The 26472-nt window shown below is 44.2% G+C and overlaps 1 protein-coding gene across 2 annotated transcripts in view; it reads right to left on the minus strand.

Moving 5' to 3' along the window:
* The window catches only part of smg6 (SMG6 nonsense mediated mRNA decay factor), a 527995-nt gene that overhangs the window by 311587 nt on the left and 189936 nt on the right, over positions 1-26472 (minus strand). Inside the window, exon 9 of one of the 2 annotated variants that reach the window (XM_072243359.1) lies at positions 25255-25400. In XM_072243359.1, the coding sequence (XP_072099460.1) occupies positions 25255-25400 (146 nt within the window). Of the gene's footprint in view, positions 1-12614; positions 12691-25254; positions 25401-26472 lie in introns of those variants that run through there. The other variant, XM_072243360.1, reaches the window with a different exon arrangement.

Consider the following 26472-nt stretch of genomic DNA (forward strand, 5'->3'; position numbering starts at 1 on the left):
GTGCACACTAAACATACAACACACACAGCACATAAATCAAAATATTAACACAAATAAATTAATAAAATATAATTCAAAATGCACATAGTGCACAGCACAGGTAAACAGTATAGTAAATAGTTTGCTGTCCTAGTGATGAGATTTTGGAAGTAGCAGGGTAGTCATTAGTCTCAAGCCTGAGAGCAGAAGCTGTTACCCAAGCCTGACAGTCCTAGTCCTGATGCTCCTGTACCTCCTTCCTGATGGAAGTGGTCAAAGCGATTATGGGATGGGTTATAGGGTTCCTAAACAATGCTTAAGGCCCTTTGTCGATAATGCTGCTGGTAAATATGACAAATAGAGGGCAGGGAGACCCCGGTGATCCTCTCGGTAGTTTATTCTACCCTCTGTAGGGCTTGCAGTCTGATGCCTTGCAGCTTCTGTACCACACAATGATGCAGCCAGACAGGACACTCTCCATGGTGCCCCTGTAGAAAGTTGTTAGAATGGGGGCAGGGAGCCTTGCACACCTCAGTCTCCTCCAAGAGTACAGACACTGCTGTGCCTTCTTGACTCATGAGGTGGTGTTGTGGGTCCAGGTACTTTGTGCTCTTCACTCTCCCTATGGCAAAATCATTGATGTGTAATGGAGAGTGGTCAACCTGTGTCTTCCTGAAGTCCACAGTCAACATCCTAAGATAAGAGACCATAACAAAGGAGTAGGTTTAAGCCATTTGGCCCATCGAGTCTGCTCCACCAATCAATCTAAAGGTTTCAATGAGATCCCCCCATCCTTCCAAATTCCAGAGTACAGAACCAGAACCATCAAACGAACCCTCTCCAAAGCCAGCACATCTTGTCTTAGATGAGGAGCCCAAAACTGTTCATAATAGTCAAGGTGAGGCCTCACCAGTGCCTTACAAAGTCTCAGCATCACATCTCTGCTCTGGTATTCTAGACCTCTTGAAATGAATGCTAACTTTGCATTTGTCTTCCTCAGCACTGACTCAACCTGCAACTTAACCTTCAGAGTGTTCTGCACAAGGACTCCCAAGTTCCTTTGCATCTCAGAAGCACTGATAGATAGCCAGTGCCTGTTTCCCAGGGCAGCAATAGCTAGTATGAGAGGACATATTTTGAAGGTGATTGAAAGGAAGTATAGGGGGCGGAATTCCAGAGGTAGGTTTTTTACACTGTGTGGAATGAACTGCAAAGGAGCTGGTGGTAGAAGTATATACATTAGGGGCATTTAAGAGACTCCTAGACCTGTACATGGGTGATAGAAAAAATGGAGGGTGTGGGTTATATTGATCTAGGAGTAGATTAAAACAGTACAACCTCATCAAGTTGCTATCAAGGTTCCAATGATAGCACTCATTACATAAATGAACTAGACATCCATCCCTTTAATCAGTGTTAATAGCCCAGACAGGCACGCTGCAATCTCCCACTGAGAAGGGCAGAGAGGTTCCAACACTGCAGCTAGTTCTTACACAGTATTCACTTGATCTTTGCAGTACCTTTTCAGAGATGGTTCAAAAAAAGTTAAGCTGCAGCCAAATATTACACCAAGGCAGGGTATCAAGGCTAGATTATCCCTGTTTCCCACAAAAGATGTTGGAGACAAATGTGTTGAGGGAGTTAGATATGGCCCTTGTGGCTAAAGGGATCAGGGGGTATGGAGAGAAGGCAGGTACAGGGTTCTGAGTTGGATGATCAGCCATGATCATACTGAACGGCGGTGCAGGCTCAAAGGGCCGAATGGCCTACTCCTGCACCTATTTTTTATGTTTCTATGTTACAATGACAGATATAATTGAATTTCGTTGCAGCCTTCATTCACAGAAATAACACAAGAACACTGATATTAGCACATCTGCTATGAGAAAAGCTCAAGCTTTTCTCTTTGGAGTGAAGGAGAATGAGAGGTGAGGTGATGGATGTGTACAAGATAATAAGAGGCATCAATAGAGAAGAGAAACAGACTTTTCCCAGTGTGGAAATGGCTAATTTGAGGGGCCATAATTTTAAGGTGAATGGAGGAAAGTATAGGAGGGATGTCAGAGAGAGATGGGTGCGTGGAATGCGCAGCCAGGGGTGATGGTAGAGGCAGATACATTAGGGAGATTCTTAAATAGGCACGTGGGTGATAGAAAGATGGAGGGTTATATAAGAGGGAAGGGTTAGATTGATCTCAAAGTAGGTTAATAGGTCAGTACCGCATCGTGAGCCAAGGGACTGTCGTGTGTTGCAACATTCTATGTTATACGTTCTTGGTTCAGTTCTGTTGTCCTATGCCTTTTGGTTTGCGGAGGTCAGTGTACACAGCCAGCAGATGACCATGTACACCATTCTAAGCTTTGTGCTCTGACGTATTTTGTACATTGCACCATTTCAGTCCAGGCCCCAGACTCTAATTTTCCTTACACACTCTTCATTTTCACCTTGCTCATCACAACCTAGCCCTAAGCTCCAGTACAGTGGGGAGAGATGTGTAATGCAACACTCTAATAAACTCCTACTGACGTACATTGGAAGTATTCTGACTGGTTGCATCATGGTCTGACACAGCAATTTGAATGTGCAGGAACATAAGCTACAGAGAGTAGTGGACTCAGCTAAATACATAACAAGCACGTCTCCCCACGCCCACACAACATCCTTCAAATGTACCCGAAATTACCCCGAAATTATATTGGTTTCCCTCTCCATAGACACTGCCTCATCTGTTGGGTGTTTCTAACATTTTCTGCTTTTATTTCAGATTTTGAGCATCTGCAGATTTTTCCTGAATTGAGTCAGTAAGTTGCTGGAAACAAATGAAACAGGTCAAATATCATTGGAAAGTATGATCTGAATTTTTGCTAAACACAGAATCCAAATCTTCCACCCTCAGCAAAAACAAAATTCCAGTAACAACCCTTAAGACCGATGGCACAGCTACAGGGAATTTCCGTGGGAATTCTGCAATTTTCCTCAAATGTGAAAAGGAAAAGTTATCCTACTTGCTGGTTGCAATCCATTTTGGCACAAAGTTAAACTGCCCATTCAACTGGAAACTCTGACTCAAAATAATGAACATAGAACAATTGAAATTCAAAGGGAATCAAACTCTGAAGGTAACCCAGCACTAGCAAGTCGCCAGGTGGGGTGCTACAAGAAAGGGACTGCACAGATGACAGTGTCTCTGTTGATCATTATAATTCAGAATCTTACTCCCATAAACATAAATAACTAGTATTCAAGATCGTTTAATCTCATTTAAAGTCAAGTGTAAAGGAGGATTAAATAATTGTTACCCCAGATCTGATGCAGCATACAACACAAAAGATAAAGAACACAATAATAATAATGAATAGAAATGAATATAAATACACCAGATACATACGATAGCTTATATCCATAGATTGATTCTATATCTGTGAAGTGATGCTAGGTACAGGAGTGTCTGTACAGAAGGTGACTGACAGGAAATGATAAAGTAGTGGTGGTTGGGGGTGTGGAGGGGTGGGTTGGTGGGTGGAGGTGTTGATCAGCCTTTCTGCTTGGGGAAAGTAACTGTTTTTGAGTCTGGTGATCCTGGCGTGGATGTTATGTCACCTCCTCCCTGATGGGAGAGGACTAAACAGACCGTGAGCAGAGTAGGTGGGATACTCCCGCTCATCTCACTAGTCCCACACAAACTGTCTCCACATTTGGAGTAACTCGAAATAATCCATTCATTCCTATGTCTAAGAGTCCAACTTCCTTCCAACTTTTAGTGGAAAAAGGTTTTTAAAAAAGTTCAAACAGCAGGTGATCAGGTAGCCACTCTGCAGGCGGCATTGGGGAAGCATCTTCTCACTGCCTCTGTCTGACTATGACATGAGAACTCAGACTAGGATTTCTCACAGCAGTTGAAAAGTTTAGTAGAAGTTTTGACTCTGTCCTCACATGACAGCGCATACATTCCAGAAATAAAACATCTCAGGTGAGTCAGCCAAGGTGGGGGAAGCAACAGTGACCAGAGTATTTCACCTGTACCGGATTGGAATGTAAAGATTAAAGATATTATCTTTATTTGTCACATGTACATTGAAACATACAGTGAAATGCATCGCTTTGCGTCACATCAAATCAGTGAGCATTGTGTTGGACAGCTTACAAGTGTCGCCACGCTTCCAGCACCAATGTAGCATGCCCACAACTTACTAAAGTTAACCCATATGTCTTTACATTGTGGGAGGAAATCGCAGCACACCGAGGAGTCCCATTTGGTCAAGGGCAGAATGTACAAACTCCTTACAGACAGCAGTGGGAATCGGACAGTGGCGCTATAAAGCACTAAACTAACTGTTGTTTCCACGCCGTCCTGATTGCGCTACATTGCCACCTGAGATGTAAAGATGACAGATCCTCAGCATCGTGTACAAATTGAAAGCCAGAAACGTAGGAAAACTGAGAACATTTATAAACAATTACTGTCTCTCTCTGTCATGCAACCCCACCATTATTGGAAGGATTACACATCGGACTGTCTGATGACTCAGAATGCAAAACCCACTGGTGAACCAGTGAACATGTCTGTGTTTAATATACAGGAAGCGTGAAACGACTGCACTATGGATTCCCCACAACTGAAAAACACTCATTTTCCCACTCTAAGCTCAAGCTGTAGACTGGAATATATAAATAAAATGTTAGTTAGGCAACAAAGGGGCATTAAGCATGACGCTGACTATTCCTGCAGCCATCAAGTATTTCAGTAACATGAGTCCCCTTGTGACCTGGACCAGGGTTACCGCAGACGAGGCTGAGATCACCTAGGAGAGCACTGACAAGTTCGCAACCTGGCCTCAGCCATCAGGGAGATCATCAGAGGCACTTTCTCCAACAACACCATCTCTTCCTATTCTGTAACACAAATGCTGGACGACAGAAACTGTTCACTCTCGAGCCTCACTGAATGCCATGTTGTTATGAACTGAGGGTGACAAGGTTCCCACAAACATTGTCTGAACTCCTGAATATAAAGGACTAATTGAACTGAAAGGGGAAAATAAAGGGATTCTTTCCTCTGATTTGTGCAAGAACAGCAGAAGAAAGTGATTGAGGAGAAGGGTACATACAATTAGAACCATGCAGTGTCAGAACATCATGTTTCATAAAGGCTCATGCAGACCAAACAGACCCCAAGATGCAGCGGATGCTTTATCTGTGGAGGTATTTTACAGGTAAGCGTATCAGTTAAAACACTGGATTAAAGCACAGTTCTGTCACAATCTAATTGAAAACAAAGTTGAATGGCATTCTCTAGCTACACTTCCATTAGTCTGCCATACTATCCTTTCACATGTCAATAATGCCAGATCAGGTTCTTTTAGCAAAGTTAATTAGTAAATCCATAAATCTCCATAAGCGGGTAAAGGGACATTTACAAACAAACGCATCTGTAACCCATGCACAAATGTACAGCATGGCTGGAATTTTTTAAATACAATTCCAACATTTAATGGCCAAGATAAATAATTACCAGCAGATTGGGGTAAATCAGGAACAATGCAATCGCTAATTTCACTAAATTGTTTTAATACAGGCATGGTGCAGTAGAGCGGGACATGGGCTGGCCCAGTGCCACAAGCCTTTTCCCTAAATGAGGCAACGGATCACAGCGTTCAAAGGAAGCTCAACAATTTATGCAGCTCGCTTTACAGGTAGAATCTTGTAGGGTTAGAAATTTAGTAAGAAAAAGTGCTTCCATGAAATAAAGACTGTGCTGAAACAGCAATCCTCATGTCAATCCCCTGTGACTTGCGAATGATCAGGTGCTTTGGTCAGGACACAAAGGGGACCTCCTGTTCTCCTTTCAATTGTGTCACACATCCTCATTGAAGCAGCAGACAGACTTTCACTTAACATCTCACCCAAAAGGACAAAACTGAAACACTGGGCCCTAGACTGCATTCCTAGCTCCCAAATGTCCAAATGCCAGGCTCAAGGGGCAACCATGCCTTTAACTGAGCTGTGCAAACAGAAAGTCAGCAGAGGAACAAGCCTGTGGTACTGAGTGAGACCTGGGAAAGGTTCCTCTCTCCTGCAACAATGCCACATCACTGGCCTGGAGAGCAGCTCACATTTCCCTTCCTCAATGAAATCTGGTACAGTGCACTGGACCATCACACGCACTCGCTCTTAAATTCAATATCACCTCAGATGTCAGCAACTTTGGAGAATAAAACCTGTGTGAGTGAATGCTGGCATTGTAGACAGTGGTTGCAACCATGAAGCATACAGGAAGGTAACCGGAAGCACATTTGTGGCAACGTGCAAAGATGACAAACATGTCCAATGAGCCCAGGAGATAGTACAATTCAAGCCACGCCCTTAATTTGTGTTTCAACATAATGGGAAATTCACCATCAAGCCTTCTCTGACAATTCAAGGCACTTGCTTCCAAACATACAAAGATCTACCTCACTTTGTGCTACATTAACGGTAGTTAAGAGTTAGTTACATTCCTGCAGGTCTGTAATCAGATTCAGGTGGTTGATGTGGGTTCAATTTTAACATTTAGGAGAAGTTTGGATAAGTACTGGCTGTGAGGGGTACGGAGGGCTACAGTACAGGCGTAGGTCAATGGGACTAGGCAGATTAAGAGCTTGGCACAGAGTAGATGTCCAAATGGCCTGTTTTGTGCTGTAGTGCTCAATGACTCTACGACTTTCATCCCCTAAAGAACAATAGTGAGACAAACAGATTTTTACAAAATCCAATCCAAGATCACGATCAATGTTACTAGCTTTATAATTACAGGCATGTTTAAAGTCAGCTCAGAAACAGGCCCTTCGGCACATCTAGTCCATGATGAACTATTACTTTGCCTAGTCCTATCGACCTGCATTCGGACCATACCCTTCCCATTTATGTACTTATCCAAATTTCACTTAAATGTTGAAATCAAACCCACATCCATCACTTCTGTTGGCAGCTCGTTCCACACTCTCACCACCCTCTGAGGTAAGATGTTTCCCCTCAGGCTCCCATTAACCATTTCACCTTTCACACTTAACCCATGATCTCTTGTTCCAGTCTCACCCAACCTCAGTGGAAAAAGCCTGCTTGCATTTATCCTATCTATACCCCTCATCATTTTGTATAACTCAATCAAATCTTCCCTCATTCTCCTATGCTCTGGGAAATAAAGTGCTGACCTATTCAACTTTTCTCTATAAGTCAGGTCCTCAATTCCCAGCAACATCCTTGCAAATTTTCACTGTACTCTTTTAATCTTATTGATACCTTTCCTGTAGGTAGGTAACCAAAACTGCACACAATACTCCAAATTAGGTCTTACCAACATCTTGTATAACTTCAACAAAGCATCTCAACTCCTGCACTCAATACGTTGATTTATGAAGGTCAATATACCAAAAACTCCCTTCACCACCCCAGATTGGTTAACTGAATGTGGATTTCCCAACCAAGCTGCTGGAATCTGAAGTTGTTTCAAGTGGAATAGCAAAGTTAATTACATCACAGAAACAGGCATGCTCTACATCAATACACACTTGTTATTGATCCGGGCAGTGATACTAACAATGGGGAAAACTCTCTGAACAACACAAAGTGCTGGAGGAACTCTGGGGGTCAGGCAGCATCTGCAGAGAGAAATGAACAGTTGACATTTCGGGTCGAGATCCTTCTTCAGGAGTGGCATTACTGACATTTATGACACTAACACTCGGCACTACACTCTGACACGTGTAGACATTACATAACAAGGCAGCATTAGTGATATTATAACCAAACATGCTTGGATTAGTGTGAAAACTGATGAAATTTTCTCTCTGTTACTATTTCTCTTCCAAAAAAAATACCCTGTAACCATGACCTCAAAGTTCACAGTATGACTCCAAAACAAAGCCTCATTGGAACTATCCCAGTGAAACCCACCTTTCCTCTCATCCAATCAAACATTGGGGGAGGGGGGAGTTATTCACACCTGAGAATAAAGATCCTAGTGAAACCCATCTATCATCTCACCCAATCAAATGGGGGGAGGGGGGGCTTTATTCACACCCAAGTAGAGAGAAAGCAGAGAAAGCATCCCAGACCTTGGAATCTGGTGAGGCGACATAGCCAACAACCCACTGGGACTCAGAAGGGAAAAGGTTAGTCATTTAACAGGCAAAGAATAAAAACTAAACACAAACTCAAGCAAAAGGAACTAAAAGAAATTTGGGTACAACAGATGAGGAAGCAAGGAGGACACTTGCAGTAAAAAGGTTGAATTGATGCTACGTGAAACCTAGGGACTCATTTCATTTATTTATTTACAGTTTGTCTTCTCTTGCTTATTGGTTGCTTGTTAGTCTTTGTGTGTAGTTTCTCATTAATTCTATTATATTTCCTTGTTTTACTCAAAATACCTGGAAAAATGTATCTTAAGGTAGTATATGGTGGTATCTATACTTCTACAGATGTGTGATGGCGAATATATTGACTGGCTGCATCACAGCATGGCAAAGAAACACCAATACCTTTGAATAGAAAATCTTACAAAAGGTAGTAGATACAGCCCAGTCCATCACAGGTAAAGCCACTGAGCACATTGACATGAAACACTGTCACAGGAAAGCAGCATCCATCATCGGAGACCCTCACCACCCAGCTCATGCTCTCTTCTCACTGCTGCCATCAGCAAGAAGATACAGGAGCCTCAGGACTCACGCCACCAGGTTCAAGAACATCTATCACCCCTCAACCATCAGTCTCTTGATCCAGAGGGGTTGACTTCACTCTCCCATCAACGTACTCTTCCCACAACCAGTGGACTCACTTTCAGGGACTCTTCGTCTCATGTTCTTGATATTTATTGCCTACTTATTTACTATTATTTTGTTTGCTTTCTTTTCCTTCTTGCATTTGCAGTTTGTTGTATTTTACACATTGGTTCTTTGTCCATCATATGTGCAGTTTTTCATGGATTCTTTTGTGTTTCTTTGTATTTACTGTGAATGCCCACAAGAAAATTAATCTCAGGATAGTATATGGTGACATAGTTGTACTTTGATAGTAAATTTACTTTTCACTTTGAAAACTTCTGTGGTAAAATTAAAGGGTAGACTTAGGGCTCAGGCTACTGCATGTACAGAATTAATGACGGTGTACTGTGAAACTGCTTACATGCATTGCTGATCAGAGTCAGGTTAATCAGAGTTAATTCAACAGCTTTAACTCTGGGCAAAGTACTGACAATTACACCATTTCTAAAGTAGGTCGTCTGAAGGCATTAAGCTGAAAGTGAGCACGGCCAAATAGGAAGCACTTTACATAAAACCACTTCCATACTTCAGCTGTTTAGTACCAGATTAGGGAATGAACAGGTACTCTATACCCAAAGGAATGGACTGGACAGCCACTCTCTTTGGAATGAACTGCATATGTGCAGCATTTTGACATACCACGATCTGAAGGATTCAGACTTTGGAATATCCCTCCCAAGGATGCAGTTGGGTTCCACAGATCACAGAGAGGCTGAAAAATTGAGAGGTCTTTGGAAATAGGATCATCAGAGGTTTTAAGGCATTATATATAACTTCAGAAAAGTGTCTACATGGTAGGAAAACAAAATGAAGTGAAAGTATAAGACAAGGGCAGGGAAACAACGTTAGTTCAATTAGGTCTAGAAAGGAGCAACAACAACCATATCTGCTGAGACATTTACAATGAAATGTGTAGCCAAATGTGGGTGTTGCCATTATATTCGGACAGAGGACACTAACCAGACTACAGACTCTTCAGCCCACGAATTAGAATTAGGCATATTCTGCCCCAAGTCTCTGCTGCACTTTCAGGCACATAATGTTGGTCCTGGGTCACAACCTGAACAGCACACTACCAAAGATGTACACAGTATGACAAACCAACTCAACATTCTTACATAATCACGAGGAATTCTGCAGATGCCGGAAATTCAAGCAACACACATCAAAGTTGCTGGTGAACGCAGCAGGCCAGGAGCATCTCTAGGAAGAGGTACAGTCGACGTTTCGGGCCGAGACCCTTTGTCAGTCCTGACGAAGGGTCTCGGCCCAAAACGTCGATTGTACCTCTTCCTAGAGATGCTGCCTGGCCTGCTGCGTTCACCAGCAACTTTGATGTGTGTTGCTCAACATTCCTACACTAACCCACATCACCCTTCACAAGCAAGAGGCATGGAAAGCCTGGGAACCATAGGACTAAACCCTTGGGTGTGTATTTAATGCACATGCATCCTACACAGTAAATCCACCCCTCAAAGGCTGGAGAAGAAAACCTGTTTGGTAGAGCAGCAAGAACCCATACACACTCCATCTTACCAGACTCTCCTCTCTCCTAACCAATGTTAATTACAACAAACCTGAAACAATGACTGGTTCTCCCTCCACAGATGCTACTTGACCTACTGTGTCTTTCCAGAGTTTTGTTGATTTCAGATTTCCAGCATCTGTGGTTACGATTTGGTGCCAATACTGAGTGCACCCACTACAGAGAGGGAGTCAGAACCCTCAATCAAAGCTTCACCTAGCAGAGAGACTGGAATCATCCTGAGAGGCCTCTGATGGTACACAATAAACACAAGAGATTCTGCAGATACTGGAATCCTTGAGCAACACACAAAAAGTGTTCAAGGAACTCAGCAAGCAACGGCATGGCAGTGTAGTGGTTAGCATAGCACTATTACATTGTCAGCAACCTCTATTCAATTCCTTCCGCTGCTTGTGAGAAATTTATCCGTTGTCCCTGTGAGGCTCTTCCAGAGCTCCTAATTCCTCCCACAGTCCAAAGACACGCAGGTTAGGGTTAATGAGCTGTCAGTATGCCATTCTGGTGCCAAAAGCATGGTGACACTTGCAGCATGTCCCCAGCACAATCTCACTGATTTGATTAACGCAAACAATGCATTTAAGACACAAGACACAGGAGCAGAATTAGGCCATTCGGCCCATCAAGTCTGCTCCACCAATCCATCATGGCTGATGTATTATCCCTCTCAACCCCATTCTCCTGCCTTCTCCCCATGATTAATCAAGAACCTATCAACTTTGTTGTAAGCACAAACGTTACATTTCACTGTATGTTTTGATGTACGCATGACAAATAAAGCTAATCTTTAATCTTTAACTCATAATCTGATGTATAGACACATTAGACTTTGTTATGTGCTCCTGAACTGCACCTAACTGTGCAGTTTCCTGACGGGGTGGAAGGCGATCATCACAAGCAGATATCAGAACTTCAAAGGTCAGTGCCACAGAGCACTAACCCTGTCAAAGACTAGTACAGATAAGCAGCTCCAGAAACACAGGGTGGAAAGAGAAAGAATATCTATTTATTTATTTACAGATACAGCACGGAATAGGCCCTTTGGACCCAAGGAGCCACACCACCCAGCAACTCACCGATTCAACTCTACCCTAATCACAGGACAAATTACAATGACCAATTCACCTACTAATTAGCAAGTCTTTGGTTTGTGGGAGGAAACCAGAGCACCCAGAGCAAGCCCACACATCCACAGGGAGGATATACGAACTCCTTACAGACAGCATCAGCCCTGAACTCCCAACTCCAATAACCAAGCTGTAACAGCGTGGCGCTGGCCGCTATGCCGCCATGGCGCTGGCCACTACGCTGCCGTGGCACTTTCTTACTGGAATGAAATTCGTGTAGAAAAGTTGGGGGGTTAAGGGGCAGGAGGATGAGCACAGAGAACTACTTCCCTGGAGTTTATTGTTCACAAACTCTGGTCCATAAACATAGACACAATTTCAGATCTCACTGTCTCAAATCCTGTGTTGAGAATATTCTAATTTATTAACTAAATTCATGTGTTAAAAATCAAAAGAAATATAAATTAGTGTCTTTTTTGTACCTCCAATAAATATCCTTTTAAAATTTCCTCAGGAAACATACTTGGTCCCACGTAAAATATTTCAATACTGATGTAAACTAAGACCACATATGTAATCTATTAATAAGCAGCCACAGCAGAAAGAGCTGTTCGAGGAAAACTGCGTTAAAAAAGTGAATCTCACAGCTCTCCAAATTCTCAGAGAGGTAAAAAAGTCAGCCAACACAAAAAAAACCCACATCCTGCCGATCAGTGCCAACAAGTGAAGTGCCCAGAGTCTTATACTAGACTAATCCATGTCTGGCCAGCAATGACTAAAGTGGGGGCAAGCTAACCAGGGCTGGCAGGCTGCCACCCCAGCCGTTGTTGCTCTCTCTCTGCAGACACCAAATCCCAACAGACAGCAGTTCTTGAAACCACCAGTGTCTTATACCAGCTGCACCATGTCTGCTTCATCCGTGCACAATGTGGAAAGATTGTGCACATTTAACACTGTGTGTACCAGGCTCTCTGCACAAAGCTAATTTATTATCAAAGTACATATATGTCACTATATACTATCTTGAGATTCATTTTCTTGTAGGCATTTACAGGAAAACAATGAATTTTAATAAAGAGCATTGTAGTTATTACCCTTACACCATCAGGCTCCTGAACCAGAGTGGACAACTTTACTCACCTCTACACTGAACTGATTCCACAACCGGCACACTCACTTTCAAGGACTCTACAACTCATGTTCTCAGCATTATTTACTTACTTATTTATTGTCTTCTTTCACACATCGGCTATTGTCAGTCTTTGTTGTGTGTAGTTTTTCACTGATTCCATTGTACTTCTTTGATCTACTGTGATCAGGTATTCCTGCAAGTAAATGAATCTCAGGGTAGAGTATGGCGATTCTACCCTGACATTCTATGATAATAAATTTATTTTGAACTTTGAACTTCAAGCTTATTAAAAGTTGAGAGTAAATTTATGATCAAAGTACATATACATTACTATAAACTAACTTGAGATTCATTTTCCTGTAGGCACTCACAGGAAAACAAAGAAATACAATGGAAATTATGAAAAATGATAAATAATGAAGACTGACAATGTGCAAAAGACAGGTCGTGCAAATAATTTTTGAAAAAGTAAATAAATAATACTGAGTTGTAGACCCATGAAAGCGCGTCTGCAGGTTGTGGAGACACTTCAGTGTCAGTCAGCACAACAGGAACAGGCAGAACCATAGGCTAGGTAGTGGGGCAGACAGGAATACAGACTGGAACATGCTGAGATGTTTAGGGAGAAGTACGGAGGGTAGCTGTGGGTGGGGTGGAGGGAGATAATAGATGTCACATCTTTCTGTGCACACACTGACTCTAGGAGTGTCTCTTGGGTGCCCTCTATTGCTGCATTTCCTCAGCATATGGTGAGCGTTTGTTCAGTGTGCTGTACTCCAACTGATTGATGGTGAATTTCATACAATAATAATAGAAAATCTTGTGCTGAAGATATGGTTTTAATTCCAGAAACTTGACGCATTAGGGAAAAATAGGAACCCCATTTACCAAATTGAGCACAGCTGAGTACAAATTTGAATTCTTTTAACATCAAAACATTTGCCGTAAAAACACAAGAGCACTTCACCAGAGTTTACACTAAAGCAAAAGAGCAACTGTATAAAGACACAGCGTCCCACTACAAGTCTGCACAAGGTGAGTTTACAGAGGAGTTTTGCTCACTGATTGATGTGCTTGTGTGTGAGGGGAATTCAGCGTGTGTTCGGTTAGGAAGGGCTTGAACACTTAGTCTGAAGACAAACAAACCTTGAGTTTTGATAGGGTTGAGGCAGGACTCACTAATCCCCAAATTGTAATGGTTCAAGGCAGAAGCAGTTAGTGAAAGTATTGAGGCGTAGCGGTGGTGGTAAGCTGAAAGAGGCAGTGAAAATTAAGTGATAAATGTAGGAATCCCAGAGTGTATGAGGCAATAAACGGCTGCTGCACAATGAATAAACACCCTGGCCAACTTCCAAGCTGTTTATTGGTGTGCAGGAGCCATTTTTTGCTGAGTACACTTAGGGCTATTTTGGTTTATTACCACTGTACTACTCAGTAAAACTTAATACTGAACTTTATACACAAGAAACTCAAATAAAAATGGTCAAATGAGACAAGAGACCAAGGGCCACTATCTGGTGGGGTGGGGAGTGGGGAGCAGGGAGCAGCCTCAGGTCTGGTAGCTGAAGGAAAAGGATCCAGGTCTGGAGATTGTGAGGGGAAGGGGCAGAGGTTAGACCCTGGATTCGTTGCCTGGCAGGTGGGGGGAGGGGGGGAGGGAGAATTCAGATTCCAATGCCTAGTGGGCATAGGGGTTACACCTTGGGTCCAGTGCACGGTAGGGTTGGTCATTACAATCCGGTCCAATGCCTGGTGGGGTTGTGGGTTACACTCTGGGTATGATGCCCGCAGGGGTTGTGGGTTACACTCGGGTCCAATGCCTGGTGGGGTTGTGGGTTACACTCTGGGTCTAATGCCTGGAGGGGTTGTGGGTTACACTCTGGGTCTAATGCCCGGTGGGGTTGTGGGTTACACTCTGGGTCTAATGCCCGGTGGGGTTGTGGGTTACACTCTGGGTCTAATGCCCGCAGGGGTTGTGGGTTACACTCTGGGTCTAATGCCTGGTGGGGTTGTGGGTTACACTCTGGTCCAATGCCTGGTGGGGTTGTAGGTTACACTCTGGGTCTAATGCCCGGTGGGGTTGTGGGTTACACTCTAGGTCTAATGCCCGGTGGGGTTGTGGGTTACACTCTGGGTCTAATGCCTGGTGGGGTTGTGCGTTACACTCTGGGTCTAATGCCCAGTGGGGTTGTGGGTTACACTCGGGTCCAGTGCCCGGTCGGGTTGTGGGTTACGCTCTGGGTCTAATGTCTGGAGGGATTGTGGGTTACACTCTGGGTCTAATGCCTGGAGGGGTTGTGGGTTACACTCGGGTCCAATGCCTGGTGGGGTCGTGGGTTACACTCTGGGTCTAATGCCCGGTGGGGTTGTGCATTACACTCTGGGTCTAATGCCTGGAGGGGTTGTGGGTTACACTCTGGGTCTAATGCCTGGAGGGGTTGTGGGTTACACTCGGGTCCAATGCCTGGTGGGGTCGTGGGTTACACTCTGGGTCTAATGCCCGGTGGGGTTGTGCATTACACTCTGGGTCCAATGCCCGGTGGGGTTGTGGGTTTCACTCTGGGTCTAATGCCCGGTGGGGTTGTGGGTTACACTCTGGGTCTAATGCCTGGTGGGGTCGTGAATTACACTCTGAATCTAATGCCTGGTGGGGTCGTGAATTACACTCTGAATCTAATGCCTGGTGGGGTCGTGGGTTACACTCTGGGTCTAATGCCTGGAGGGGTCGTGGGTTACACTCTGAATCTAATGCCTGGTGGGGTCGTGGGTTACACTCTGGGTCTAATGCCTGGAGGGGTTGTGGGTTACACTCTGGGTCTAATGCCTGGAGGGGTTGTGGGTTACACTCTGGGTCTAATGCCTTGAGGGGTTGTGGGTTACACTCTGGGTCTAGGGTTACACTCGGGTCCAATGCCTGGTGGGGTCGTGGGTTACATTCTGGGTCTAATGCCCGGTGGGGTTGTGCGTTACACTCTGGGTCTAATGCCCGGTGGGGTTGTGGGTTTCACTCTGGGTCTAATGCCCGGTGGGGTTGTGGGTTACACTCTGGGTCTAATGCCTGGTGGGGTCGTGGGTTACACTCTGAATCTAATGCCTGGTGGGGTCGTGGGTTACACTCTGGGTCTAATGCCTGGAGGGGTTGTGGGTTACACTCTGGGTCTAATGCCTGGTGGGGTTGTGGGTTACACTCTGGGTCTAATGCCTTGAGGGGTTGTGGGTTACACTCTGGGTCTAGGGTTACACTCGGGTCCAATGCCTGGTGGGGTCGTGGGTTACATTCTGGGTCTAATGCCCGGTGGGGTTGTGCGTTACACTCTGGGTCTAATGCCCGGTGGGGTTGTGGGTTTCACTCTGGGTCTAATGCCCGGTGGGGTTGTGGGTTACACTCTGGGTCTAATGCCTGGTGGGGTCGTGGGTTACACTCTGAATCTAATGCCTGGTGGGGTCGTGGGTTACACTCTGGGTCTAATGCCTGGAGGGGTTGTGGGTTACACTCTGGGTCTAATGCCCGGTGGGGTCGTGGGTTACACTCTGGGTCTAATGCCCGGTGGAGTCGTGAGTTACACTCTGGGTCTAATGCCCGGTGGGGTTGTGGGTTACACTCTGGGTCTAATGCCTGGAGGGGTTGTGGGTTACACTCTGGGTCTAATGCCTGGAGGGGTTGTGGGTTACACTCTGGGTCTAATGCCCGGTGGGGTCGTGGGTTACACTCTGGGTCTAATGCCCGGTGGGGTCGTGGGTTACACTCTGGGTCTAATGCCCGGTGGGGTCGTGGGTTACACTCTGGGTCTAATGCCCGGTGGGGTTGTGGGTTACACTCGGGTCCAGTGCCCGGTGGGGCTGGTAGTCACACTCGGGTCCGATGCCTGGTGTGGCTGTGGGTTACACATCTGGGTCTGGGGGTTACACCTCGAGTCTGGAGTCCAGGGCCTGGTGCAGAGTCTCCAATCGGACAACAAGAGCAGAACAAGGGTAATGGGAACATGATGGAGAACCAATCACACACCATCAACTTGGTGCCTGGAGGAGTGCACGACTCCGCACTGGCGGGTGTGCGGAATAAGACAAATAACTTCATGAACTCAATACTTAACAAAATCCAAACTCTTCTGCATTCACCATGGACTTCAGCTCAGCTGCAGCCTCACTCACTGCAATGCAATATAATCACTCACTCCTATCCCATACATGGGCACCACAGAGTGACACTATTACAGCTCGGAGTGTTGGAGTTCAGAGTTCAAATCCCGCCAGTATCTGTAAGGAGTTTGTACTTTCTCCCAGTGAACATGTGGGTTTTGTCCGGATGCTCCGCTTTCCTCCTACGGTCCCATTAATAGGTTAATTGGTCATTGTTAAATGCCTTGTGATTAGGCTAGGGTTAAATCAGAGATTGCTGGGCAGCACAGTTCAATGGGACAGAAGGCCCTGTTCTGTGCTGTATCTCAATAAATAATAAACAAACATTACTGAGTGGGTGCAAATATTGGAAAGAAAACCTAGTCTTTTTAAAGAAACTTTTGACATTGCGACTTTAAAAAATTCTGTTTTTACTATTGAAAATGATGCCGATCTAGGCTCTGTAGTCTTTATCATTCCCAGATGAGAGAAAAGAAATTGAGGATAGGCAATTGGGAAATGCGGAATTCTCTGTTTATTGTGTCAGAACGGAGCTGGTTATATTCACTAACTTGCGAGTTTCCAGTTCATACAGCAGGTGTGGCGATAAATTTGTTTTAATCCATCATTTTTTTAAAATTATGTTTTAATGCGTCTCTTCCAAGTGTCTGGGTCACTCCAGGGCTGCCTCTCCCCAGACTTGTCTGTCTACCATTTGGAAAATTCCCCCTGCAGATTGAGAGTGCTGAATGAAGTGACCTACTCAAGCACCTTTTGTAAAAATCAAGCCTTATGAAGAGCGAACTCCTCAGAGGGCAAACCCAGAGGGACTGAGTACAAACTGAAATTTGCCGGCTGTTGCACAGAATGTCTGACGCTTCATAGTACAAAGGCTGGTGGAAGGTGACAGCTTCCACCCACCTTACCTTCTGACTCTCCCAGCTAATGTTTAACACCAGAGTGCAGTATCCCTCAACTTGCTGACTGCAGCAACTTTACATGCTAAACACCAATAGCCAAAGCCATCGAGTGACCACCAGCAGTTAGGGAACTGCTCACAGAATATACAGGCCCTTCGGCCCACAATGCTGTGCCAAACTTTCAACTTACTCCAAGATCAGTCTAACCCTTCCCTCCCACATCGTTCTCCATTTTTTTTTATCATCCATGTGCTTATTCAAGAGTTTCTAAAATACCTGTAATGTATTACCTCCACCACCACCCCGGGCAGTGCCCATTTAGTTCTTTTTAAGTATTCAAAGAGTGTTTCAGCAAAGAAACAGGGCATTGGGCCCATCATTTCCAAACAATCTACACTAATCCCATTTACCTGTATTAGATCGGTTGTTTGCTTTGCCTTGGGCGGCACCTTGAATTTTTCCACCTTCCCATTTTCCTACACTCTGACCCTATTAAAGAATTGTCTTTTGATATCTTCTGCTGCTTCTTCATATTACTTACTGTGCTTCTAACAACTTGCTGCTTTTTTATTCACAATTAAAATTCTAATCTCGATGCTTCAATCTGTAACTTCTTGTCATGCAATCCAGACCCTGCACTCCCTGATCCTGACTTGCTTTATTTCCACTCTTTATAATCATAATGTGTGCCTCTATCTGTCTGGGTTCTAATCTGGAATTCCTTCCCTCAATCATAAGAACATAAGATATTGGAGCAGAAGTCAGCCATTCGGCACATCGAGTCTGCTCTGCCATTCCACCATGACTGATGGAACCCATTCTCCTGCCTTCTCCCTGTAACTTTTCACACCCTGATTAATCAAGAACCTATCATCCTGCACTTTCAGTACACCCAATGATTTGGTCTCCACAGCCGCCTGTGGCAATGAATTCCACAGATTCACCATCTTCTGGCTAAAGAAATTCCTCCTCATCTCTGTTCTAAATGGACATCCGCCCACTGGTCCCAGACTCTCCCACCAAAGGAAACATCCTCTTCCTCTGGCCTCTTTTCTCCTCAAACTATACTTAACAATCCCTTGCTGATTGAACTTTTTGCAATGCCTTCTGGTGTCTCTCAATACCATGCCAGTGTCACTTGGGTATATGAAGCAAAGCGAGAATGTGCTGCGTAAATTCAACTTGCTTTTGTTGTACTGGCAACTAATTCCTCAGAAGCACATAAAAATAATCAGGGTAACAAAATACAACCTTGCCAAATGCCGGCATTGCATTTTGATTGAGGCAACGCTTTGCTTGCCCTAAAATTACAGCTGGGTTTCTCTTTTACTAAATAGTTACACTCCCATTCCTGATTAATAGTTACTGCAGCTCAAAGCCCAGTGCAAGTGAAGCGTTTCAGGGTGTTCATTTGATGGATATGCCAAGGTAATATGCAAAAGTACATCTTAGACTTCTCTTTTTTAGCTGCAGTTTTTTTCACTGACAAGTTGGAATTGTCTGAAGAAACAGGAGCAAGATGTGAAGGAGAACAACAGGTGACTTGATAGAGGTGTACAGGATTATAAGAGGCATAGATAGTGTGGATAGCCAGAGACTTTCCCCCAGGGTGGAAATGGCAAATACCAGGGGGTATGATTTTAAGATATTTGGAGGAAAGTATAGGGGGAATGTCAGAGGCAGGTGTGCTTGTTTTCACACAGATAGTGGTCACTGTGAATGAAATGGCCAGCTCAACATGACGGGCCGAAGAGCTTGTACAGTTCCTATTGCAGAGAAATCAGAGCTATGTGACCAACCCTGAAGGCTAACATTGAAGACAATTTACACTTCTGAAAGACATGAAAAGGAAAAAGGGGGTGTTGTAACACATTTATTAAAGAAACAATAGCAATGCAGTGGTGAGAATGAGCCTGGCTTGGCAAATCACAGTGAAGAACGAGCATCCATTCGGTTTAAGCTGAGAAACTGCAAGGGCAGAAAATAAGCGGTGGAGGTTATTTATTGGCCAGTCAATAGTACTTGCAACTTTGGGAACCACATAATCAGGAAATTAGAGCAGTGTGTTACAGAGCTAATCATGAGGGACTCTGACCTAAATATAGACTGGGTAAGTCAAATTAGCAGCAATAAGGTGGAAATCAAGTTCATGGAATATACACAAGCAACAAACTGTGCAACAAAGAGAAAGGACATTTTAGACACTGTTTTGCAGGAAGATTGATTGATAATCTTGTTAGGGAGGCTCTAGGGAAGAGTAACCATAACATCACAGAATTTCGCACACAATTTCAAAATTGATTAATGTCCTAATGAAGGGTCTCAGCTCAAAACATCGACTGTGCTCTTTTCCATCGATGCTGCCTGGCCCACTGAGTTCCTCCAGCATTTTGTCTGCGTTACTCAGATTTCCAGCACCTGGAGATTTTCTCTTGTTTGTGACTAGAATACAATTTCAAAAGCAATGTTGTTCAATATTTCGATAAGGAAATATGAACGTATGAGAGTTGACTGTGGTTCACTGGGAGAACACACTGAGGGGTTTCCCTTCTGCAGTCATCAATGATGCCCTCACCTGCATCTCCTCCATTTCCTGCACTTCAGCTCTCACCCCATCCTCCCGCCACCACAACAAGGACAGAGTTCCCCTTGCCCTCGCCTACCACCCCACCAGCTCCGGATCCAGCACATTATCCTCCGCAACTTCCGCCACCTTCAACAGGACCCCACCACTAAGCACATCTTTCCCTCTCCACCGCTCTCCGCTTTCCACAGGGGTCATTTCCTCCGTGACTCCCTGGTCCACATGTCCCTCCCCACGGATCTCCCATCCGGCACTTATCCCTGTAAGCGCAAGTGCTACACCTGTCTCTACACCTTCTCTCTTGCCACCATTCAGGGCCCCAAGCAGTCCTTCCAGGTGAGGCAACACTTCACTTGTGAGTCGGTTGGGGTCATCTATTGCATCTGGTGCTCCCGGTGCGGTCTCCTCTACATCGGTAAAACCCAACGCAGATTGGGGGACCGCTTCATCGAGCACCTCCGCTCCGTCCGCCAAAACAGACAGGATCTCCCGGTTGCCACCCACTTCAACTCTGCTTCACATTCCCTTTTGGATATGTCCATACATGGCCTCCTCTACTGCCATGATGAGGCTAAACTCAGGTTAGAGGAGCAACACCTCATATACCGTCTAGGTAGTCTCCAGCCCTTGATATAAACATAGAATTCTCCAACTTCCAGTAATTCCCTCCCCCTCCCTTCCTCTATCCCTATTTCACTCTGCCCCCTCCACCAGCTGCCTACCACCTCCCTCATGGTTCCGCTTCCTTCTACTACCCATTGTGTTTTTCCCTATTCCTTCTTCACCTTTCCTGCCTATCACCTCCCTGCTTCCCCTCCCCCACCCCTTTCTCTTTCCCCTTACTGGTTTTTCACCTGGAACCTACCAGCCTTCTCCTTCCCACCCTCCCCCCACCTTCTTTATAGGGCTCTGCCCCTTCCCTCTTCAGTCCTGACGAAGGGTTCTGGCCCGAAACATTGACTGATCATTTCCACGGATGCTGCCCGACCTGCTGAGTTCCTCCAGCGTGTTGTGAGTGTTGCTTTGACCCCAGCATCTGCAGATTATTTTGTGTTTATACTGAGGGGGTCTGACTGTGGGTAGGCAATGGTTAGAGTTGAAAGAAATAGTGTAAAAATGGCAAAAAAAAAATCCTTGAAGGCACAAAAATGCTTCATCCACAATGAAAGTGATTCATCCACGACTGATAGGAAAACTCAGAGATAGCATAAAACTGCCAGAAATCAGCAGCACTAACAGCATTCCAGCGCTCTGCAAAGGGACACCTAAATATAAAAAAGGGCAATTCAGAATATGAGAAAATTCCACCATGGACGGTTCAAGCCCGGCTACAAAAGGAGGAGGGATGAACATGGGGTTAGCAACCCCACTACAAAAATCCCAGAGCTACAGAAACATTCACACAAGAGCCAAACACTTCACCCTGGGAGAGGAGTGATCTTCGAACATGGGCTGCACCTGGGACAACCTGAAACACTGGCCCAGGATAAAGGACTCTAGTGAGCCACTGTCAGCAGCCTATGTCCCAGTAGGGGTGACAGGCTTAAGAAGAAGAATATAAGGCAGGCAGAAATATACAAATGTACTGTAGGATGATTGCACAAGGACAAGGACAAAGAAGGGTCCCTCACAGAGAGGGGTAAGAGAATCTACAATGGGGAATAAAAAAATGACAGAGGGATTAAACAACTACTCATGTCTATTTCCATGGAAGCTACAAATATTGGAGAACCAGAAGTTCAGTGAGAATGACAAACTAAATGTAGGTTTAAGCCAAAAACTACTTCTAGAGAAGTTGGTAAACTTGAAAGCCAATAAATTCCAAGAAGGCAATGATCACTTCCCAGAGCTCTGAAGGAAGTGTCTCTGGAGACAGTAGATGCTCTGGTTAACATCATCGGTGTGGTCCCACCACAAAGAAGTGGGGGAAGAGAAAAAGAAACTGGGAAAATGCTGCAATCTATAGCAATAGATGTGATTATAGAACACCTCGGAAAGAACAGTAGACTGAGCAAAGTCAGCAGGAATTTATGAAAGGAATACCAATTTTAAATAATCTATTTCAACCCTTAAGTGATGAGTAGAATGAATAAAGAGGAGCCCATAGATATGGTGCAAGGCATACAGATGATAGAAAAATGAAGAGCAACACACACAAAATGCTAGAAAAACTCAGCAGGTCAGTCAGTATCTATGGAGAGGAATAAGCAGTTGATGTCACAGGCTGGGAACCTTGATCAGGATTGACAGATACTGCCTGACCTGCTGAGTTCATCCATCATTTTGTGTGTATTTTTCTGGATTTCCAGCATCTGCGGAATTCTTTGTGTTTAGAAAAATGGAGGGCTATGTGGGAGGAAAGGGGTAGATTGATCTTAGTATAGGTTAAAATGACAGCACAACATTGTGGGCTGAAGGGCCTGTGCTATGTTGTAATATTCTATGTTATATGTATATGTATTTTTAAAAGGCTTTCAATAAAGTCCCAGAGGAACTTGGGCACAAAGATTAGGCCGCTGGGATAGCATGGACTGAGCAAAGTGGTTACTGAACAGAGAGCAGCAGTGTCTCTGAGGAGATCACGCTCAGGTTAGTAGGTTGTGCTTATTGGACTGACACTTCAGCCCTAGATTCATTCTCTCTATCAGTGATATGGCTGAGGGGCAGGATGTGATATTACCAAAGTTTATTGAGGCGGGATTTAATTTCCACTAAATCTGTAGTACAAGGATGTACAAGAGACTTGAAGGAGATATGGGCAAGCTGAGAGCATGACTGATGTGGCAAAGTGTAATATCAGACACAACGCAGGAGAGCTGAGTACTTGTAAAATGGTGACAGACTGGGTACAGCTCATGTTCAAAGGATACGAGTGTGCTTGAAATCCAGTGTGAGTGGACAGAGGATTAGGATAAATTGCAGAGTTATGAACCTAGCCCAGTCTACCACTAAAACCAGCCTCTCCTCCACTGGCTCTTGTCTACACTTCCCACTGCCTTGGGAAAGCAGCCAACATAATCAAGAACCTCTCCCAGCCCAGCTATTTTCTCTTCTATCGGGCAGAACAGATTCAGACTTATTTATCACATGTATATCAAAATATACATCGTTTGAAATGCATCGTTTGCATTCAACCAACACTCTTTAAGGATATGCTGGGGCAGCCTGCAAGAGTTGCCACACGTTGCAGTGCCAACATACCATACCCACAAGGTACAGCAGAACAACACAAACAACAACAAAACAAGCCCCTTTCCAACTCACCCACTCACACAGGGCAGGCCTCACACTCCTTTGCTTGGAGCCCATAAAGCTGCTTAGGAGTTTAGTACTCTGCACCCACAAACAACCCTAAGAACTGGCCTGGACATTGAGGTAACCCTGAAAGAATGAACAAGTGACACCTGTCTAAACAGAAGATTCAATATATAAAAGCTTGATTACTCATACCAACTTAAAGGACATCTTAAGAACATAGAACCTTTTTACCCCATGGAAACCTTTTAACCTACTCCAAGATCAATCTAACCCTGCCCTCCCACATAACCCCTCCATTTTTCTATCATTCATGTGCCTATCTAAGAGTCTCCTAAAAATCCCTAATATCTGCGCCTCTACCAGCACCCCTGGTAGTGCATTCCATGCACTCACCACTCTCTGTGTGAAAAACTTTCCTTTCGAATCCTCTCTCTACTTTCCTCCAATCACCACAAAATTATGCCCCTCGTATGAACCATTTTTGTCCTGGAAAAAGTGTCTGGTTGTCCACTCAATCTATGCCTCTTATCATCTTACACACCTCTATCAAGTCACCTCTAATCTTCCTTCACTCCAAAGAGAAAAGCCCTAGCTCGCTCAACCCATCCTCATAAGACATACTCTTCAAAACAGGCAGCAAAGTCTCCTCCACACCCTCTCCAAAGGTGACCAGAATTAAACACAATATTCTATCCCACTAACACACACAAAATGCTGGAGGAACCCAGCAGGCCAAGTAGCACCCATGGAAAAGAGTACAATCAATGTTTCTGGCTGACAGCCTTTGGCTCACTTGTGTTTCATTTCATCTGAAGGATTGCTGTTTTGTTTGGCAGTATACGTGTATGCAGCTGAATGACAATAAATTGGAAATTGAACAGACATTATGAGTGATAAAGACGATCTCTTTATCTACCCTGTCACTTTATTGGTCTATCTGCACTGCACTTTTGCTGTCAATCTAATATTATATCCTGTATTATTATTATTACCACCTCTATGTTCTTATGTACAGCATAATTTGTTTCGATAGCAAGCAAACCAAAGTTTTTCATTTTGACAATAATAAACCAATTACAATGTTGTGTCCTAGATCAATGGAGAAGTTGATGAAGACAATACAGCTAATGCTCGCTAATGGATTATAACAAGGCATTTGATAAAACAATGCCAAAATGTCAGGAAAATAGAAAATATGGTTAAAGGGTCAATGGCAGCAGGCCTCAGAACCTGTGGTTCTGAGTACATTTGTCACCTGTTGTCACTAATGACAAGACAGACTAGAAAAGGAGAGAGTCTAGAGGAGGTTTATGAGAATGATCATGGGAATGAAAGGGTTAACATGCAAAACGTGTTTGATGGCTCTGGGCCTGCACTTGCTGGAGTTTAGAAGAATGAGGGGGATCTCATTGAAATCTATCAAATTTTGAAAGGCCTAGATAGAGTGGATGTGGAGAGAATGTTTCCTACTGCGGGGAAGTCTAGAACCAGAGGGCACAGCCTCAGAATAGAGGGACATCCATTTAGAACAGAGATGAGGAGGAATTTCTTTAGCTACAGGGTAGTAGTCTATGGAATTCATTGCCACAGGTGGCTGTGGAGGTCAAGTCATTAGGTATATTTAAAGCAGATTGATAGAAGAATGGAGTGGAGAGGGATAATAAATCAGTCATGATGAAATGGTGGAACAGACTCATAGGGCTGAATGGCCTAATTCTGCTCCTATGTCTGATGGTCTGCAGAAAGTCTGAACTGAACAATACTCAATCTAAATCCCACTGTTAATCAAACTCATACTTGGCGGCACTGGTATTTTTCGGAAACTTAGTAAGTAGAGGTACGGCTCACCTTTGAGTTGAGAGCGGTGCACTGCAAACATGTTTATAGCCATCAGCTGCAGCATCCGCGTGTTACCAAGAGGGGATGGACTGTGCTGAAGCAGCACTCGGAACTCCTTTAGAACGTTTGCAGCCACTGATGGAAAGGTCTCCATTCTGCAACAAAAAACATACACATTATGTAGCTTTCAAGAGATTCCAAAGGTAGTTAAATCGTTCTCTTCAAGAGATTGAAGCTATTAATTAATACAGAGCAATGCACCAGTGAGAAATATATAATCATCTAAAGATGGTAGAGAGGAATGCCAGCCTACGTTTTCTGCTCATATCTACAATTCCCTGCTTCAGCAGCATCCCAGCAGAACTCCCCTAGATTCTCATTACTACTGTCCACCCTTCCTGGAGAGTGGTGATCAGAACCGTACACGTGGCTGTAGTCCTGATCAGCTCTTGTCCCAGTGTGACCTCTCAGTGTCGCACTCCGTTCTGTGATAAATAAAGGCAATCGTTCTGTGACACTTCTCAATCAGTCGGCTGCCTGCCCTGACATCTGTAGACACGCACTACAAGTTCTCTGCTTCCCCATACTTCTCAACACCACTCCAGTTACCATTCTTTGCCACATACAAATAAATCAGTTCACTCTTCCCAGGACATAACCCCATTAGTATTGTGTTGGCAACTGTACACACGAAGACTGATTATAGGAGACTTGTGAAACATTTCCAAATCAGGATGGACCATAACTTGGAGGGGAACCTTCAGGTAGTGGTGTTCCACCGCAAGTCTACCCTTCTTCATGCTGGCAGAGCCCATGGGGTTTAACAGATGCTGTAAGAATGGCGAAAAAGAACATTTTGCAGATTGTCTTTGTTCCTTTCAATAGGGTAATTTTAAAACAGAAAGAACAAAGAAAAACTTATTTACAAAAAGCAGCCTGTAAGATTATAGAACAAAGTTCAAAATTCAAATTTATTATCACACTACATATACGTCACCATATACTACCCTGAGACTCATTTTCTTACAGCATTCACAATAAATACAAAGAAACACAATGGAATCAATGTAACACACAACCAATGTGCAATAGCCAACAAATTGCACAAATACAAAAAGAACAAAATAATATTACATAAATAAGTGTAACGCACCGGGAAAGGTTTCACTGCTAATGTAATGGTCTTTCTGTAGAGGCAGTGTTTGGGTTATGGTTAGAGATAACGGG

Source organism: Mobula birostris, chromosome 25, assembly GCF_030028105.1.
Source record: "Mobula birostris isolate sMobBir1 chromosome 25, sMobBir1.hap1, whole genome shotgun sequence".
NCBI lineage: Eukaryota > Metazoa > Chordata > Chondrichthyes > Myliobatiformes > Myliobatidae > Mobula > Mobula birostris.